We start from the raw sequence: 16,549 nt of genomic DNA on the forward strand, positions 1-16,549 counted from the left end.
CAATCTCGTACCCATGCACATTGACTCAGTACTTCTTGTATGTAGCTTTGTTAATGTTATTTTATTGTGTTATTATTTCCTTTTTTTATTCAGCAAATGTTCTTACTTTTTAACTCTACATTGTTGGGAAAGGGCTCGGAAGTAAGCATTTCACAGTAGTCTACACCTTTTGTATTGGGCGCATGTCACAAATTATTTTGGGGCGGATTTTATCAGGCTTTTAGTGGTGCATTCTCACACCAGTCCTCTACCCCAGTGTTTTCCTGTTCCTGGGGAGCCAAAGGGGTGCGCTTTTTAGTTTTTTCTCTAGCACTCACACACTTGATTAAACTAATCAACTCATCATCAAAACTCTAATGTATTCATTAGAAGAAGACTGTACCAAACAGTTACAAAACATTTTCGCAACGGAAACCGTTGGACAAAATCAGGTAGGTCCCTCCCCGTTTCATTCCATTTGCTTCAGTTGCTTCCGTTTGGTTCTGTTTGGTTCTCTAGTGATACACCCCAGGTGTGTGAGTGCAAGGGCAAAAACAAAAATGACCACCTCTTTGGGTCCCCAGGACCAGGATTGGAAAACACTGCTCTATCCAAGGGGCCCAGGTTGCATCCGGCCAGCAGTGGGGCAGAGGGGGAAGGGACCAGGTTGTCTCCGTCCAGCAAAGGGGGAGGGGCCCAGGTTGTCTCCGTCCAGCAGAGGGGCAAAGGGGGGAGGGCCCAGGTTGTCTCTGTCCAGCAGAGGGGAGGAGGGGGAAGGGCCCAGGTTGTCTCCCCCCAGCAGAGGGGAGGAGGGGGAAGGGCCCAAGTTGTCTCTGTCCAGCAGAGATTCAGAGGGGGAAGGGCCCATGTTGTCTCCATCCAGCAGAGGGGAGGAGGGGGAAGGGCCCAGGTTGTCTCCATCCAGCAGAGATTCAGAGGGGGAAGGGCCCAGGTTGTCTCTGTCCAGCAGAGATTCAGAGGGGAAGGGCCCAGGTTGTCTCCATCCAGCAGAGGGGAGGAGGGCCCAGGTTGTCTCCATCCAGCAGAGGGGAGGAGGGGGAAGGGCCCAGGTTGTCTCTGTCCAGCAGAGATTCAGAGGGGGAAGGGCCCAGGTTGTCTCCATCCAGCAGAGGGGATGAGGGGAAGGGCCCAGGTTGTCTCCATCCAGCAGAGGGGATGAGGGGGAAGGGCCCAGGTTGTCTCCATCCAGCAGAGGGGATGAGGGGGAAGGGCCCAGGTTGTCTCTGTCCAGCAGAGATTCAGAGGGGGAAGGGCCCAGGTTGTCTCCGTCCAGCAGAGGGGATGAGGGGGAAGGGCCCAGGTTGTCTCCATCCAGCAGAGGGGATGAGGGGGAAGGGCCCAGGTTGTCTCTGTCCAGCAGAGATTCAGAGGGGGAAGGGCCCAGGTTGTCTCCGTCCAGCAGAGGGGCAGAGGGGCAGACCATTTGAAGCAGTAAGCACTTTTCACCAGCCGAGAGTCGGGGGATAGTGTTACAGTAGAGACACAGGGGCTACAACTGTCCTTACCTCTCAGTAATAAACCGTTCATACCACAAACCGTTAAAGCTGAGTGCCATTTCTCTGACCTTTAACCCTATCCCTATAACGTTACGTTTTATGTGCACCCCCAGTTAAACTGACTAGGAAGATAGGATACATCTTAAGACGGTGGGCGGGTAACCTGTCTCGTGACGTTTCTGAGCTCTTGTTTCAAATGTTGATTCTGACTGAAGTACATACCATAACACAATTCTGTGAATCTCTGAAAATGCAGGTTTTCACAATAACTATTGTGATCATGTGAAAGTCGGGAATAGGATTCATCTGTTTCATCAACCCCTCAATGTCATCTGTTTATGTGTGTGTTTATAGGGCAGACTATGATAAATATAGTATAATAAAATCACTCAACTGGGGTTGAGTTTCTATGATGTAGGCTACTATTGGAGAACGCCTGCCTTTATTTCATCAGTCCGTATTCCTTTTTGAATAGTGCACCAGGCTGTGAGGAAAATACATTGTTCCAAAAAGGTGGCTATCATGTATCCCTTCTTAGCAATGGATGTCCTATGGACATGTGGAAATGTGGTTTCATGTGTTTATGAATGGGGACAAATGCCTTATTCAAGATTCAAGTCAGTTGGCTGCTACAGTATTGGTACAGGCTCACTAGTACTTACCTGTGCTGTCCAAAAGAGGGAGCAGCATCTTTCATTTTCCTATTCAGAGCCATTGCATTGCTTGGAGCCCCATATGACCATTGTTCCAAAAATAAGCATGTACCTTATTAGCTGAATTTACCCATTCAGAGCCTAGGCCTACTGCATGGAACGAGAGGATCATGTGTTTTTAGCCAATTTAGCATTAGAATATTGAATAGTCCATATGTGGCGTTATCAGTGATGATCATTATGAAAATGTGTATGAAACAACCTTTAGCCTACATACCTCCATTGCACCTCAACGTTTAGGCTAGCTCTGCTGGTCGAGGGTGCTACAGAGCTTGACTACATTTAAGCCTTGATCACACCAATAGTGATTTGCGCTAAATGGTCCGCAGCATCATCTGGATATGTATGCACCAAAAGTTCAACATTCACCTTCCGCTACCATTTCTGTCAAGCCGTCGACGCATACAGTTTGACCCATACGTTCGATAAATCCAACATATACACCAAACAGAACGCACTGCAACTGCCTCTGCAATGCAATTCTGAAAGGCAAACGCAGGCTTTCATTGGAAATTAATGTAATTCTGGTGTACCAAAATGAAATGACGCTGTCGGTGTGATCGAAGCGTTAGGCTATCCCCTGGCTGACTCGACTCACGTGACTTTGAGTTCGATGTCAGCAGAGAGGAAGAGGCGAAGCGAGAGCGTTCATTCTCTCAAAATCTGTCCACTCAGGAATACACAGATTCTGCTTATCGGTCTGCTTAAAGGGGGACTGAACTTCCTTGTTTTTTGTTTTGTTCATTAATATATGCAGCGGTAATGCTTATTTCCCCCATTAAAATGCAAATCATTTTATAACATTTTTGACATGCGTTTTTCTGGATTTTTTTGTTGTTATTCTGTCTCTCACTGTTCAAATAAACCTACTATTAAAATTATAGACTGATCATTTCTTTAAGTGGGCAAACGTACAAAATCAGCAGGGGATCAAATACTTTTTTCCCCCACTGTACTTTTTTCCCCCACCCTAACAATGGGAGTCGTTGTCCACAAAGCAGCACAGCGGGCTGTCTAGCTCCCGCCTATCCTTTCTTTGAATTGGTGGATACATCTCATTATTGTAACCCTTTTTAAAATATTTGTTGAGGGTTGTTGACGTCAACCGCCTGTATTCAATGGAGAGAGATGCTATGCTACTAACCTCATGCCATGAATATGCAGAGCCATCTTGAGACAACTCCGATATAAAGGTTTTTTTCTCAAAGTTGCCGGGATGTCACGTGTCCTACTTATATCAGTACACTCCTAACAACTTAAGCAATATGAAATGTATATTCAACCAAATAAACCTCACGTAGCAAATAAGCCATAACACAAATTTATTGACAAAATTTGACATTCTTTCTTTGACCTCCATACAAAACTCCTTGCTTGGTGGGTGAAACAATGAAAAAACACCATCTGCTGGAGGGAGACAGATTTTCTGCCGAGTTTGGCCTCTCTCTTCCTCTTCCTCTCTGGTGCTAGCCAACTTCATTCAATAATTAGCTTCAGCAGGCTGGTGTGTGACTGTGGTTGGTTTGACATTGGATAGTCTATCTCTGGGGCTAGTTAGGGACTGTCAATAAGGCTCCTGAGTGGCGCAGCAGTCTAAGGCACTGCATCTCTGTGCTAGGGGTGTCACTACAGACCCTGGTTCGATCATGGGCTGTATCACAACCGGCCGTGATCAGGAGTCCTATAGGGTTGTCCGGGTTAGGGGAGGGTGTGGCCAGGGTAGGCCATCATTGTAAAATAATAATTTGTTCTCAACTGACTTGCCTAGATAAATAAAAAATCTATGGGACAATACTTTCATGTTGCACATCTTTTAGTTGTCTCAATAAATTATAAAAAAAATATGTATATGGATTTCTGCAATTTCAATATAGTTTGACTTTTTTATTATGTCATTTAAATTTAAAACTATTGAAAATAAATGATATTGTCCCACGTACATTGTGTAATTTACTGATGGTCTCTAACTAGCCCCATATGGATATCGAATGTTAAAAACAAATTGACCAATGGCATTATGATTGGGTAGTGTGTAGCTGCGCTCCGAATTGATGATTATTTTGGAGCTGTGGGCAGGTGTGAAATACACCCAACCCAAGGAAAACTGTTACCATTTTTTCCTATCATTAAAACCATTAGGGTAACCTTTATTCTGTTACATACCATTTTTTCCTATCATCTCACAAATCTCTGTTTTGGGCGAGACTGACTTTATGACCAAAATTATCCTATTTAAACTTTGTAGTCAATTTTGACACTAGAATCGATGCTACATAGGCCGTTTTCAAAACGAGAAGTTGCTTTTTAGGGGCAGTCGCTCTTTAATGAGCAGACCGATAAGCAGACTGCCTGCCTTCCCGCATTTGGGACAAAAACTCCCTTTGCTATGGTGGATACAAAACCATCTCCTCATTATATACGACTGTTAGCCAGACTCCTCCCTAGCTCTATAGACCTAATTTGGCCACAATAAGTACGTTCGAGTGGATCACTTTTGTCAAGTCCATCGTTGGTCACCGTCTTTCAAAGTTTGTTGTATTATGGTTAAAGAAATGGCCCAACATGTCGACTGCATGAACTTTACAAACATCATGTGATCAAAGGACATGCAGGTTTTTATGAAGTCGCCTTCAAGTCACTGCAGTTGCTTCTCACCAACTGCACCATTCAGCCATCACCTGCACCATTCAGCCATCACCTGCACCATTCAGCCATCACCTGCACCATTCAGCCATCACCTGCACCATTCAGCCATCACCTGCATTGTGGGAGGCAATATTTGTTAACCATTTATTAGGGTGTTTTTGTTTGACTCACAGGAAGGTGGCTAAAGATGTGACTGACACAGGAACCAACTTTGCCACGATTCTAAAAAATGAAAGAGATATTTGAGACCTCTCTCTAACCAATTAATTGTATACAAGTTATGTTTTCAGTTTATGAGTGTGTAGAACAGGGAATGCGCCACAATTTTGTAGGAAACAGGTGGGGGTGTTTCGACTAGATAACACAGCCACAAAGTTAGATTCCACAGTACAAAGTCAATAATGGCCCCCAAAAAATGCTTTTTGGTCTTAATTTATGGTTTGGGTTAGGCATAAGTTTAATAGTTTGGTTAGGTTTAAATCTAATTTTAGGAAGATAAATTGTAGAAATGGGTGGGGTTTAGCCATTATTATGACTTTGTGGCTGTGCATCATCATCATGATGTGGCCGGTGACACTTTGCTTTATGAAGTACAATATCTTAAAAAATTGACTGCTGACATGCATCAACAGTGGACTAATGAAAAACATAACAAAAGACAGTATTTTGAGTGGATTTTCTCTTTAACTAGTAAAGACCCAGGTGGAGGTGCACAGCATTCAGTGTCCTACCTGAAATCAATCAGAGTACACAAACAATTATTTCAAACGGACCAATAAGCTCACAGTTCCAAGTCACATGATTGAAGTAATTCACTACTTCTAGGCTTTCACCTGTGTATTTTTTGGCCTCAATATTTTTGCAGTTTTAACCTAGGAGTACAAGGAATAGTCTCAGCTAATGAGTGAAAAGTAGCGTCCGTAACTAAAACCTACAAAACACCCTGACCTTCAACATTTGGAATCCCCTGTTGCCCACAATCAGTGTCTTGTGGGCCACACCTGTATATATCCAACATCATTCTCAAGCCGAAAAGGTTGCTTCCCTTCCTCGAGGCTATGACCAGTCTAAACGAGTTGAGTGCGCGGTTTTACTCCTACAACAAGATGTACAGTTATGATATGCGACTCCAGAGCTTTGCCGATTGGCCTTTTCGTGAGGAATGTCAATGCACACCTGAAATGGTAAGATGAAGAAACCACCATTCAGTATCGCACAATGTTTCCTGTCAGTGAGGATGCTGGAGTCACCTGTAGCTCTCAAACCTTTCTCTGTATGTGGGGTGTTCAGTAGTTACATTTCCTCGCTGTTGCCTCCATGTGAACTACAATTCCAACGCCGTGTTTTAATGTTTAGAAATGTCAATCATTGATTTCAAACTGGTTTTTGAAACATATGCTGATATGCCCATTTCATATCTTTCAAATAAAGACCCACTTCTTGCAGCAATTTTGCACAACTCCACAAGCTGTGTGCCTCCAGTTGCGAAACTGAACTTCCTCCCTAGTTAAGATTACAAACAGGTGTTCGGAGCATGCTAGATGGCTCGTTAGCACAGGTAGCCACCTATGTCTTCTGTAAATAAGCAATATAACATGGAGATGTGGCCTTGTGGGAACACTAACCCTATAAAGGTGTGTAGTATTTCTATTTTTTTAAATATATATTTCTCACTGTTTCCAAAACCGTACTGCAGTGTTAATTTTAGAGCAAGCGTCAGGGCGCTTACCAAAACACCCTCGCCAATAGGCGCTAAAGCCGTTAGCGTCTGACTGGAGTAGGGTCACCTGATACCTTACATTTCAATGAATGTCATTCTGACCAGACCTAACTGGGAAATGACGGGCAGGGAGAGAGGTCATATAATATAGGGCAAGCACTTATTTTCTACAGGAGAGAAATAATCCTGTATATTTTTTTTTTTACGTAGACACGAATCGGCCTTCTGACAGCTACATAGATAACACCCTGACCCTCTTCAATAAGTCCCTGATTGTGCAGGTTGATTATGATCCAACAACCTACTCATGATGCCCCTAGCTTTGAATCATAACTGGACCAGTCTTGGGCAATTCTGTCACACACAGAATTGCCCAAGACAGATCCTAGTTACACTTTGGACTTTTCCATTGGATGATATATGTTGGACTTTTATTAAAGCGGTTACACATTAAGGCTTTTGCGTAAACTGCTGTGATTGCATTTGAGCCCTTCCTGGCCGTCCAGGGGATGTATGTGTCCAATGTGACGTGGAGATTTACTGTTAAGCAGGTGCTAGATTTTGTTTTGTCTGGTGCATTTTCTTCAGTCCTCCCTTGACCCTTACCCCTCCCTCTGCTTCTGGTGATAAACTGTGTGGTGACAGCTCCCTGCCATGTTACTTCACCCTGACACAGCCACACCACATAGTCAGGCCCCTACAATGCTACCACGTTGCTTAGCTCTCAAACAGCCACACATCCAACCTAGACTCGGGTAGACGTAACATGGTAAACTTAAATCTGTCTCCCTCATTTAGTATGATGCGTTTCAATTTGATATGTATTCATTTGTTGCCGCTGTCATCCATTTCGTGTGTTACGAATTGTAATTCATAATATGTTACGAATTCCAATTTGTTGCTTAAGTTAGCTAGGTGGTCTAAGGCACTGCTTCTCATTGCTAGAGATGTCAATACAGACCATGGTTCGATTCCAGGTTGTATCACAACTGGCAGTGATTGGGAGTCCCGTAGGGCGGTGCACAACTGGCCCAGTGTCTGCTGTGCATACAGGAATGTTTTGTGAGCACTGTGACTATATTACAACTATCTGGATTTTTTTAAGTCATCACAAACCTGATGTATTTATAGACGGTGTACCATTTATGCATTACACTCAATAGGAAAATAATGCTTTTACACAATGTAGGAACATAATATTTCACAAATGACTAATTTCAATGACAGGTATTTGTATCAACACTCATAATGAATGTATTTAAAATGTTTCCATAGGAGTTTCTAGGGCACAGCATGTGCTTCAGAAGTACCCTATTACTGGGCCTAAGTCTCCATATCTTTAATATAAAAAATGGATTCTCCTATACTTAAATTGAGAGCATCAATGAAAAATGTGAATTGAGCACTGCTAGGTGGCTAATGTTAGTTAGCCTAGGGGTAGGTTTAGCTAAGAAGTAGTTTAAATGCTAAAGTTGTCTGTATTGAGATTGGCCTACCATGTGACGTCACCTACGCTTAACCCTGACCACATCAATGTCTACTAGTAGAATGGTGCATTGGCTGATTTCATCTGGTACACATTCACTGGCTGCACCATGTTGCCAGTTAAGGTACCTACAGCGAACCCTCAAACAGCCAGACAACTCCATCACGCAGCCTGATGCTTATGTCCTTATCTCCAGGAATTTTCCCTGACCAGGACAAATCGGGCTCAAATTTTTGCCTCCTACCCGTCATTGATACACACCTGATGGACATCAGACTATAGGCCTATGTTATTTATTTATTCATTTATTTGTGACTTGACAGTGTCTATTTACAGATGGAAAAAGGCATGGTTTGTCCACTGCCCCATTGTGACTTAACAGTGTGTTAAAGGTTGATGCTCCTTCTGAACATGTTAGCTGTATTTGCAGATGGCGACGGCAGGGTTTGTCCACTGCCCCAGTGTCAACGAGCCTGATGTGGCCTGCTGCTTCTTCTGTCTCAGAGAGCTGGAGGGCTGGGAGCCTGAGGACAACCCCTGGTGAATTTGGCCCTTACACTAGTTATTACTGGTCAGAAAGCTCTGCCTGAATTGTTTAAGAAACCAAGTCCTCCTCACCATTCACATTGGATTCAATACCATTATCGTTCAGTAGAAACGCTGTACCATTTGACATTTTGTATTATCAGCAAAGCCTTTCAGTTGTCATAAGTCTTAATGACCTACATGTCTCTGTCTTGTCTGTCCTCTGTTGTCTGTAGGTCTGAGCATATCAAACGGTCTCCTAACTGTGGCTTCCTGGCCATGAAGAAAGACTTTGGGGAGCTGACTGTGGCTGAGTTTTATCACCTGGAGCAGGAGAGACTGCGTATCTACATTGTATGTCACCAACCCTATATATGTATATAAACTCAGCAAAAAAAGAAACGTCCTCTCACTGTCAACTGCGTTTATTTTCAGCAAACTTCACATGTGTAAATATTTCAAAAGTCAGTATCTGGTGTGGCCACCAGCTGCATTAAGTACTGCAGTGCATCTCCTCTTCATGGACTGCACCAGATTTGCCAGTTCTTGCTATGGGATGTTACACTTCCACCAAGGCACCTGCAAGGTCCCAGACATTTCTTGGTGGGAATGGCCCTATCCCTCACCCTCCGATCCAACAGGTCCCAGACATGCTCAATGGGATTGAGATCCGGGCTCTTCGCTGGCCATGGCAGAACAAGCACTATGGCTGGTGGCATTGTCATGCTAAAGGGTCATGTCAGGATGAGCCTGCGGAAAGGGTACCACATGAGGGAGGATGTCTTCCCTCTAACGCACAGCGTTGAGATTGCCTGCAATGACAACAAGCTTAGTCCGATGATGCTGTGACACACCGCCCCAGACCATGACGGACCCTCCACCTCCAAATCGATCCTGCTCCAGAGTACAGGCCTCGGCGTAACGCTCATCCCTTCAACGATAAACTTGAATCCGACCATCACCCCTGGTGAGACAAAACCGCGACTCATCAGTGAAGTGCACTTTTTGCCAGTCCTGTCTGGTCCAGCGACAGTGGGTTTGTGCCCATAGGCGACGTTGTTGCCGGTGAGGACCTGCCTCAGTCCAGCCTCACCTCAGCCAATTGCGGACAGCCTGAGCACTGATGGAGGGATTGTGTGTTCCTGGTGTAACTCGGACAGTTTGTTGCCATCCTGTACCTGTCCCGCAGGTGTGATGATCGGATGTACCGATCCTGTGCAGGTGTTACACGTGGTCTGCTACTGTGAGGACTATCACATGTCCATCCTGTCTCCCTGTCGCGCCATCTTAGTCATCTTGCAGTACAGACATTGCAACTTATTGCGCTGGCCACATCTGCAGTCCTCATGCCTCCTTGCAGCATGCCTAAGGCACATTCACGCAGATGAGCAGGGACCCTGGGCATCTGTCTTTTGGTGTTTTTCAGAGTCAGTCGAAAGGCCTCTTTAGTTTTTCTTAACTGTGACCGTAATTGCCTGTCTATAAGCTGTTAGTCTCTTAACGACTGCATGTTCATTCATTGTTTGGTTCATTGAACAAGCATAGGAAACCGTGTTTAAACCCTTTACAATGAAGTTATTTGAGTTCGTAAAAATCATCTTTGAAAGACAGGGTACTGAAATGGACGTTTCTTTTTTTGCTGAGTTTGTGACCTTTTTTATTGTTCCAATGAGAACATTTGTCTTGGACACACCATACTTCTGTATTAAGAATAAACATCATATACAGGTAACTGCCAAAATAATAGAAACTGCAGGAAATGAGGGATACAGTTGTGGTTCCTGACTTAATTAGGCAAGTAACATCCCATCATGCTTAGGGTCACATAAAAATGCTGGGCAGGCCATTATCTTGGCTTCCATGGCTAAGCCCCCGTAGGATGACAATACAAGGCACGAGTGGTCACTGAACGGTTTGATGTGCATTAAAACGATGTAAACCATATGCCATGGCTGTCTGTCACCAGATCTCAACTCTAATTGAATGCGTATGGGAGATTCTGGAGCTGCCCCTGAGATCGCGTTTTCCACCAACAAAACACCAAATTATGTAATTTATCATGGAAGAATGGTGTCGCATCCCTCCAATAAAGTTCCAGACACTTGTAAGATCTATGCCAAGGTGCGTTGAAGCTGTTCTTGCTCGTGCTGGCCAAACCCCCAATTTTAAAACACTTTTTTGGTGTTTCCTTTTTATTTTGGCAGTTACCTGTATCTCATTCAAGGCAAATGCATGATGTAGAGTACATTGCCCTTGGAAGTTCTATGTAGACTCAGGCTTTTACTGAATGTTCTGATATTCTTTAGGTTTACGAGCTATAGTTGATACTTGCTGTAGGGTTGTTTTCAGTTTACTAATGTAGGCCTAAGCTATTGTCATTTCTACTATTGTAGAGGAAGACTATCCATTTGAAGATCGCCAATTTTCGAGATGAGGTGGAGAAAACAGTTAATTACATGAGGATGCTGTTTGATTCGGAATCTGTAATGTAGTTGTATATTTTAGCCTTTGTTTTATCTGTAAATATTTTAGTGAATAAAGCTCTTCTATTTTCTACTGTGTTTTAGAACTATTTGAATGCAGAATTGCATTTTACCACAAGGTGGTGCCTTCACACTGGTTGTATGTAGCCCTGTTTTCCAGTGACGGGGGAAAAGTACCCGATTTGTCATACTTGAGTAAAAGTAAACATACCTTTTTTTTTTTTATGGAAAATGATGAAAGTACTTTTACTTTACACCATTGCTGTTTTCCAACATTGTTAGACATGTAGGCTCAGTTGGTAGAGCATGGTGTTTGCAATGCCAGCATGGTGTGTGTGCAACGCCAGGGTTGTGGGTTCGATTCCCACGGGGGGCCAGTACAAAAAATAAATAAAGGCATGAAATGTATGCATTCACTACTGTAAGTCGCTCTGGATAAGAGCGTCTGCTAAATGACTAAACTGTTCTCTAGCCCACATTCATAAAAGCATCTCGTTTGCTGTGTGTTGCATTTAGACATTTTGCCTTTTTGATTATAATGGGAAGATTGTAGACAGCTTTGATCTGATCCTAGATCCACACAGCTACTGAGACACTTTCTGGACCCTAACGCCCCAGGGGCAATATCTTTTTTTTATTTATTTTTTTATTTTAAAGGCACAGATTGCGCAGCCAACAGAATAACAATGTGGATTATTTTTCCTACTTTCCTCCCCCAAAGTACTTGCTGTTGAGTTTTCCTGAATGTGAGACAACCATAGTTTATTTTCAAACCTTGACCCTGGACAGATGGCCCAAGCCCCTCCCTCAACACCAACTGTTGCTCTAGTAACATCTGTCACTTATCGGGGTGTGTTCAGCAGGGTGAGGGGTGTCCATGTCACTTGGATAGGGGTGTGCTGAGATGCAGGACACGAAGTGTGCACAGGGAGCTTAAGTGTTCCTGGAGAGGAAACGGTTGTAGCTGAATTGGCAGTTGGTTGTCACGGCAGCAGGGGATGCTGTAGGTGTGACTGTAGTATGTGTAAGGGGAGGAGGGTATTAATGCTGTCCCACTGCCTTTCTGTAGTGGAGTAATGTCTAATGCAACACACAGCCACTGAGCTCCTTAATATCACTTTATCCAGTTGCTACAGACTGTTTTTCTCTCCATGTGATCTCACAATATAGTGGAACGTGTCTCTGTATTAGCCTACATCTTGAAACACTTTTGAAGTCCTAAATCCTAACAGAACAAGACTTCGTCAGCAATGGCCTAGTATTATCTGCAGCTTCTATGCATTTTGTGTTTTACAATGCGATAACCTGTAAGACTACTAGCCTAATAAAATGACGCGTACCCTAAAGTTAACTGCTGCAGCCACATTCTCTAATAATACAGGTATGTTTGTGTTGGCAAAATATAGCCTTTCTAATTAATTCTCGGCTGTATTACTACAGTACTTTTTGCACCACAGAGAACCGCCGACTCATCCAGAGATGTACTACTGTTGCACCGCACCCTCTCCGAATAATCGATGCCCTCCACCTCAATGGATTTTAGGAACAATCCATCGCGTGCTCAATAGGCCTTGAAATCACCGTTTATGTGCTTCGAGTGCAAGAACAATGACGACATACGACCCTTGCTGCGAGACCAACGGCACTTCTGGCGCTTTTAGCAGATTGAATATGCACGAGCTGAATGTGCAGAATTAAGAAAATCGACCACCTAGGGGCGTGCTTAACTGTAGGTGTGTTATACCGTTAACAAAGTTGTAATTCAGCATTAAAAACGTATTTTACTTAATTCTGAAATCAATTTCTGTGTTCCGTTTTTTATGTGTGAGCCTTGCACAGGGCCAACTGCGGTCGACGAGATGATAGCGCAGATAAAGCCGAGTCTGGCCAGCAGACGACACACTTGTCTCAAACCGTTTACAGGGATTAGTTGGCACTGGGGAAGCAAAACGTAAAACCTGTCGCACAGGACGTTGATGGAACGTTAATTGGGCAGAACGGGCTCATAGTAATGGCTGGAAAGGGAATAATTGCATGCAATCGAACTCCTCAAATAAAAGATTAACATGCTTTTAATTCACTACACTCCAGGCAATTTTAGAAGCTGTCCTCTCCTCAGCACCCTTCTGTGTCCAGGGCTGTAGGCCTACTGCTATATCCTTATTCGAAGACCCTAAAATTTGTATTTCAGATCATTCAATTGTAAAAACAAACTTTTGTGAGAATAAATCATTCTAAATTGATGGACACTTTCAATGGTTCCTTTGGGGGTCTCCTATAAATAATGAAATTATACCCCTTTTCCCAAACTCTCTTACAAAATCCCTTTCTGCCCTCCAGGTCGCACTGAATCTCCCAACCACCTGATTTATTTGTAATGTTATTATACCCTCTGTCGGCTGTATCATGTTAATCATCAGGGCTGTATCCCAAATGGCACTCTAATCCCTATATAGTGCACTAGTTTTTACCAGAGCCCTGTTCAAAAGTAGTGCCCTACATAGGGAGTAGGGTACAATTTGGGATGCTGCCCCAGACCTCTCCATGCAGCTGCCTCTAGAGCACATTAGCCAAGTTTAATATTGACTGTGTATGCGAAGGTGATGAGGCGAACTGAACAATGAAATGAGGGGCTCTGGAAGCACAGGCCCAAACAATAGTTAGACTAGAGGTGTTTAATCCACTATGCTGAAGTTCCTTATCAGGAGGATTAGTCCTCCATTACCCACTGGGCACAGAAGTCGGTTCAATGTCTAGTTTTGATTTGAGGTGTCAACTAACATATATTCAATGTGAATTTTATGTCATTGGAATTAGGTTAGTTGGGTGAAAGAAATACCACATTGATTAATTTTTGCAAATCTAATTCGTGTTCCATGTTGATTCAATGTAATCACATTGTTTCCAAGTAAAAAAATAAATGTTGATTCATCAAGTTTTTGCCCAGTGGTTAAGCACCTCATTCCTGGGCCTGTACATCTTTACCAACTCACAAGGCTTCCCTCCAGACTTTAGTCAGGCTCCCCAACATCAAAACCCAGCCAGGTCATTTAAGATTGACATCCAAATTGGATGTCTATTCACTTCCTGAAGACTACTGGGAATGCCTTCAAAACCAGCTATCAGGGCCAACAGTGAGTGCGATTCCCATCAAGTAGGTGTTGTGGAGGGGTGGAAACCCTTTGACTGGATCATAAAGTTGTGCTTGATCCTAGACTTGGACACTTAAAAACAAATTTTTTTAACCCTATCCCAAACCTTAACCCTTACCTTAAACATTTGGAATAAGTGCCTACACTTAACCTTTAACTTGATGTTTGGGTAACTGGAATGATACAGAACAGCAAGAGCAACAAAAACACTCCGAAATGTGATGTTTGGAGAACATACAGTTGAAGTTGGAAGTTTACATACAACGTAAGTGGAGTCATTAAAACCACTCCACAAATTTCTTGTTAACAAACTACAGTTTTGTCAAGTCGGTTACGACATCTACTTTGTGCATGACACAAGTCATTTTTCCAACAATTGTTTACAGGCATATAATTTCACTTATAATTCACTGTATCACAATTGCAGTGAGTCAGATGTTTACATGCACTAAGTTGACTGTGCCTTTAAACAGCTTGGAACATTCTAGAAAATTATGTCATGGCTTTAGAAGCTTTTGATTGACTCAAATGATGTCAGTCAGTCTATTGGAGGTGTACCTGTGTATGTATTTCAAGGCCTACCTTCAAACTCAGTGCCTCATTGCTTGACATCATGGGAAAATCAAAATAAATCAGCCAAGACCTCAGAAAAAGATTGTAGACCACAAGTCTGGTTCATCCTTTGGAGCAATTTCCAGGTACCACGTTCATCTGTACAAACTATAGTATGCAAGTATAAATACCATGGGACCACACAGCCGTCATACCCGTCAGGAAGGAGACGCGTTCTGTCTCCTAGAGATTAACGTACTTTGGTGTGAAAATCAATCCCAGACCAGCAAATGACCTTGTGAAGATGCTGGAGGAAACGGGTACAAAAGTATCTATATCCACAGTAAAACGAGTCCTGTATCGACACAACCTGAAAGGCCGCTCAGGAAGAAGAAGCCACTGCTCCAAAACCGCCATAAACTGCACATGGGGACAAAGATCGTACTTTTTGGAGAAATATCCTCTGGTCTGATGAAACAAAAATGGAACTGTTTGGCCATAATGACCATTGTTATGTTTGGAGGAAAAAGGGGGAGGCTTGCAAGCCGAAGAACACCATCCCAACCGTGAAGCACGGGGGTGGCAGCATCATGTTGTGGGGGTGCTTTGCTGCAGGAGGGACTGGTGTTCTTCACAAAATAGATGGTATCATGAGGGAGGAAAATTATGTGGATATATTGAAGCAACATCTCAAGACATCAGTCAGGAAGTTAAAACTTGGTCGCAAATGGGTCTTGCAAATGGACAATGACCACAAGCACACTTCCAAAGTTCTGGCTAAATGGCTTAAAAACAACAAAGTCAAGGTATTGGAGTGGCTATCACAAAGCCCTGACCTCAATCCTATAGAACATTTGTGGGCAGAACTGAAAAGCGTGTGCAAGCAAGGAGGTCTACAAACCTGACTCAGTTACACCAGCTCTGTCAGGAGGAATGGGTCAGAATTCACCCAACTTATTGTGGGAAGCTTGTGGAAGGCTACCTGAAACATTTGACCCAAGTTAAACCATTTAAAGTCAATGCTACCAAATACTAATTGAGTGTATGTAAACTTCTGACCCACTGGGAATGTGATGAAAGAAATAAAAGCTGAAATAAATAATTCTCTCTACTATTATTCTGACATTTCACATTCTTAAAACAAAGTGGTGATCCTAACTGACCTAAGATTTTTACTTGGATTAAATGTCAGGAATTGTGAAACTGAGTTTAAATGTATTTGTTAGGTGACCTAAACTGGGATATGCTTAACACACCAGCAGTCCTACAATCTAAGCTAGATGCCCTCAATCTCACACAAATTATCAAGGAAACCACCATGTACAACCCTAAATCCGTAAACATGGGCACCCTGATAGATATTATCCTGACCAACTTGCCCTCCAAATACCTCTGCTGTTTTCCATCAGGATCTCAGCGATCACTGCCTCATTGCCTGCATCCGCTATGGGTCCGCGGTCAAACGACCACCCCTCATCACTGTCAAACGCTCCCTAAAACACTTCTGCGAGCAGGCCTTTTTAATCGACCTGGCCCGGGTATCCTAGAAGGATATTGACCTCATCCCGTCAGTCGAGGATGCCTGGTCATTCTTTAAAAGTAATTTCCTCACCATCTTAAATAAGCATGCCCCGTTCAAAAAAATGTAGAACTAAGAACAGATATAGCCCTTGGTTCACTCCAGACATGACTGCCCTTGACCAGCACAAAAACAATATCCTGTGGTGGACTGAAATAGCATCAAACAGTCCCTGCGATATGCAACTGTTCAGGAAA

The 16,549-nt window shown here is 43.2% G+C and overlaps 1 protein-coding gene across 2 annotated transcripts; it reads left to right on the plus strand.

Moving 5' to 3' along the window:
- Positions 1 to 5,686: 5,686 nt before the first annotated feature.
- birc5b (baculoviral IAP repeat containing 5b) lies at positions 5,687 to 12,175 on the plus strand. 2 transcript variants are annotated; one of them, XM_014147076.2, is made up of 4 exons: positions 5,687 to 6,039; positions 8,492 to 8,601; positions 8,823 to 8,940; positions 10,980 to 12,175. In XM_014147076.2, the coding sequence occupies exons 1-4, from the start codon at positions 5,914 to 5,916 to the stop codon at positions 11,076 to 11,078; spliced, it is 453 nt and encodes a 150-aa protein (XP_014002551.1). In that variant the 5' UTR covers positions 5,687 to 5,913; the 3' UTR covers positions 11,079 to 12,175. The 2 variants fall into 2 exon arrangements, with proteins under 2 accessions (XP_014002551.1, XP_014002552.1); XM_014147077.2 differs by having other exon boundaries at positions 10,553 to 11,140.
- Positions 12,176 to 16,549: the final 4,374 nt, after the last annotated feature.

Source organism: Salmo salar, chromosome ssa15 (assembly GCF_905237065.1).
Source record: "Salmo salar chromosome ssa15, Ssal_v3.1, whole genome shotgun sequence".
In the NCBI taxonomy this organism is placed as follows: domain Eukaryota; kingdom Metazoa; phylum Chordata; class Actinopteri; order Salmoniformes; family Salmonidae; genus Salmo; species Salmo salar.

Coding starts and splice junctions, on each gene's coding strand:
- birc5b (XM_014147076.2), top strand. CDS start 5,914: ATGACCAGTCTAAACGAGTTGAGTGCGCGGTTTTACTCCTACAACAAG. Junction 8,602..8,822: donor GAGCCTGAGGACAACCCCTG/GTGAATTTGGCC, acceptor TGTTGTCTGTAG/GTCTGAGCATATCAAACGGT. Junction 8,941..10,979: donor AGAGACTGCGTATCTACATT/GTATGTCACCAA, acceptor CTACTATTGTAG/AGGAAGACTATCCATTTGAA.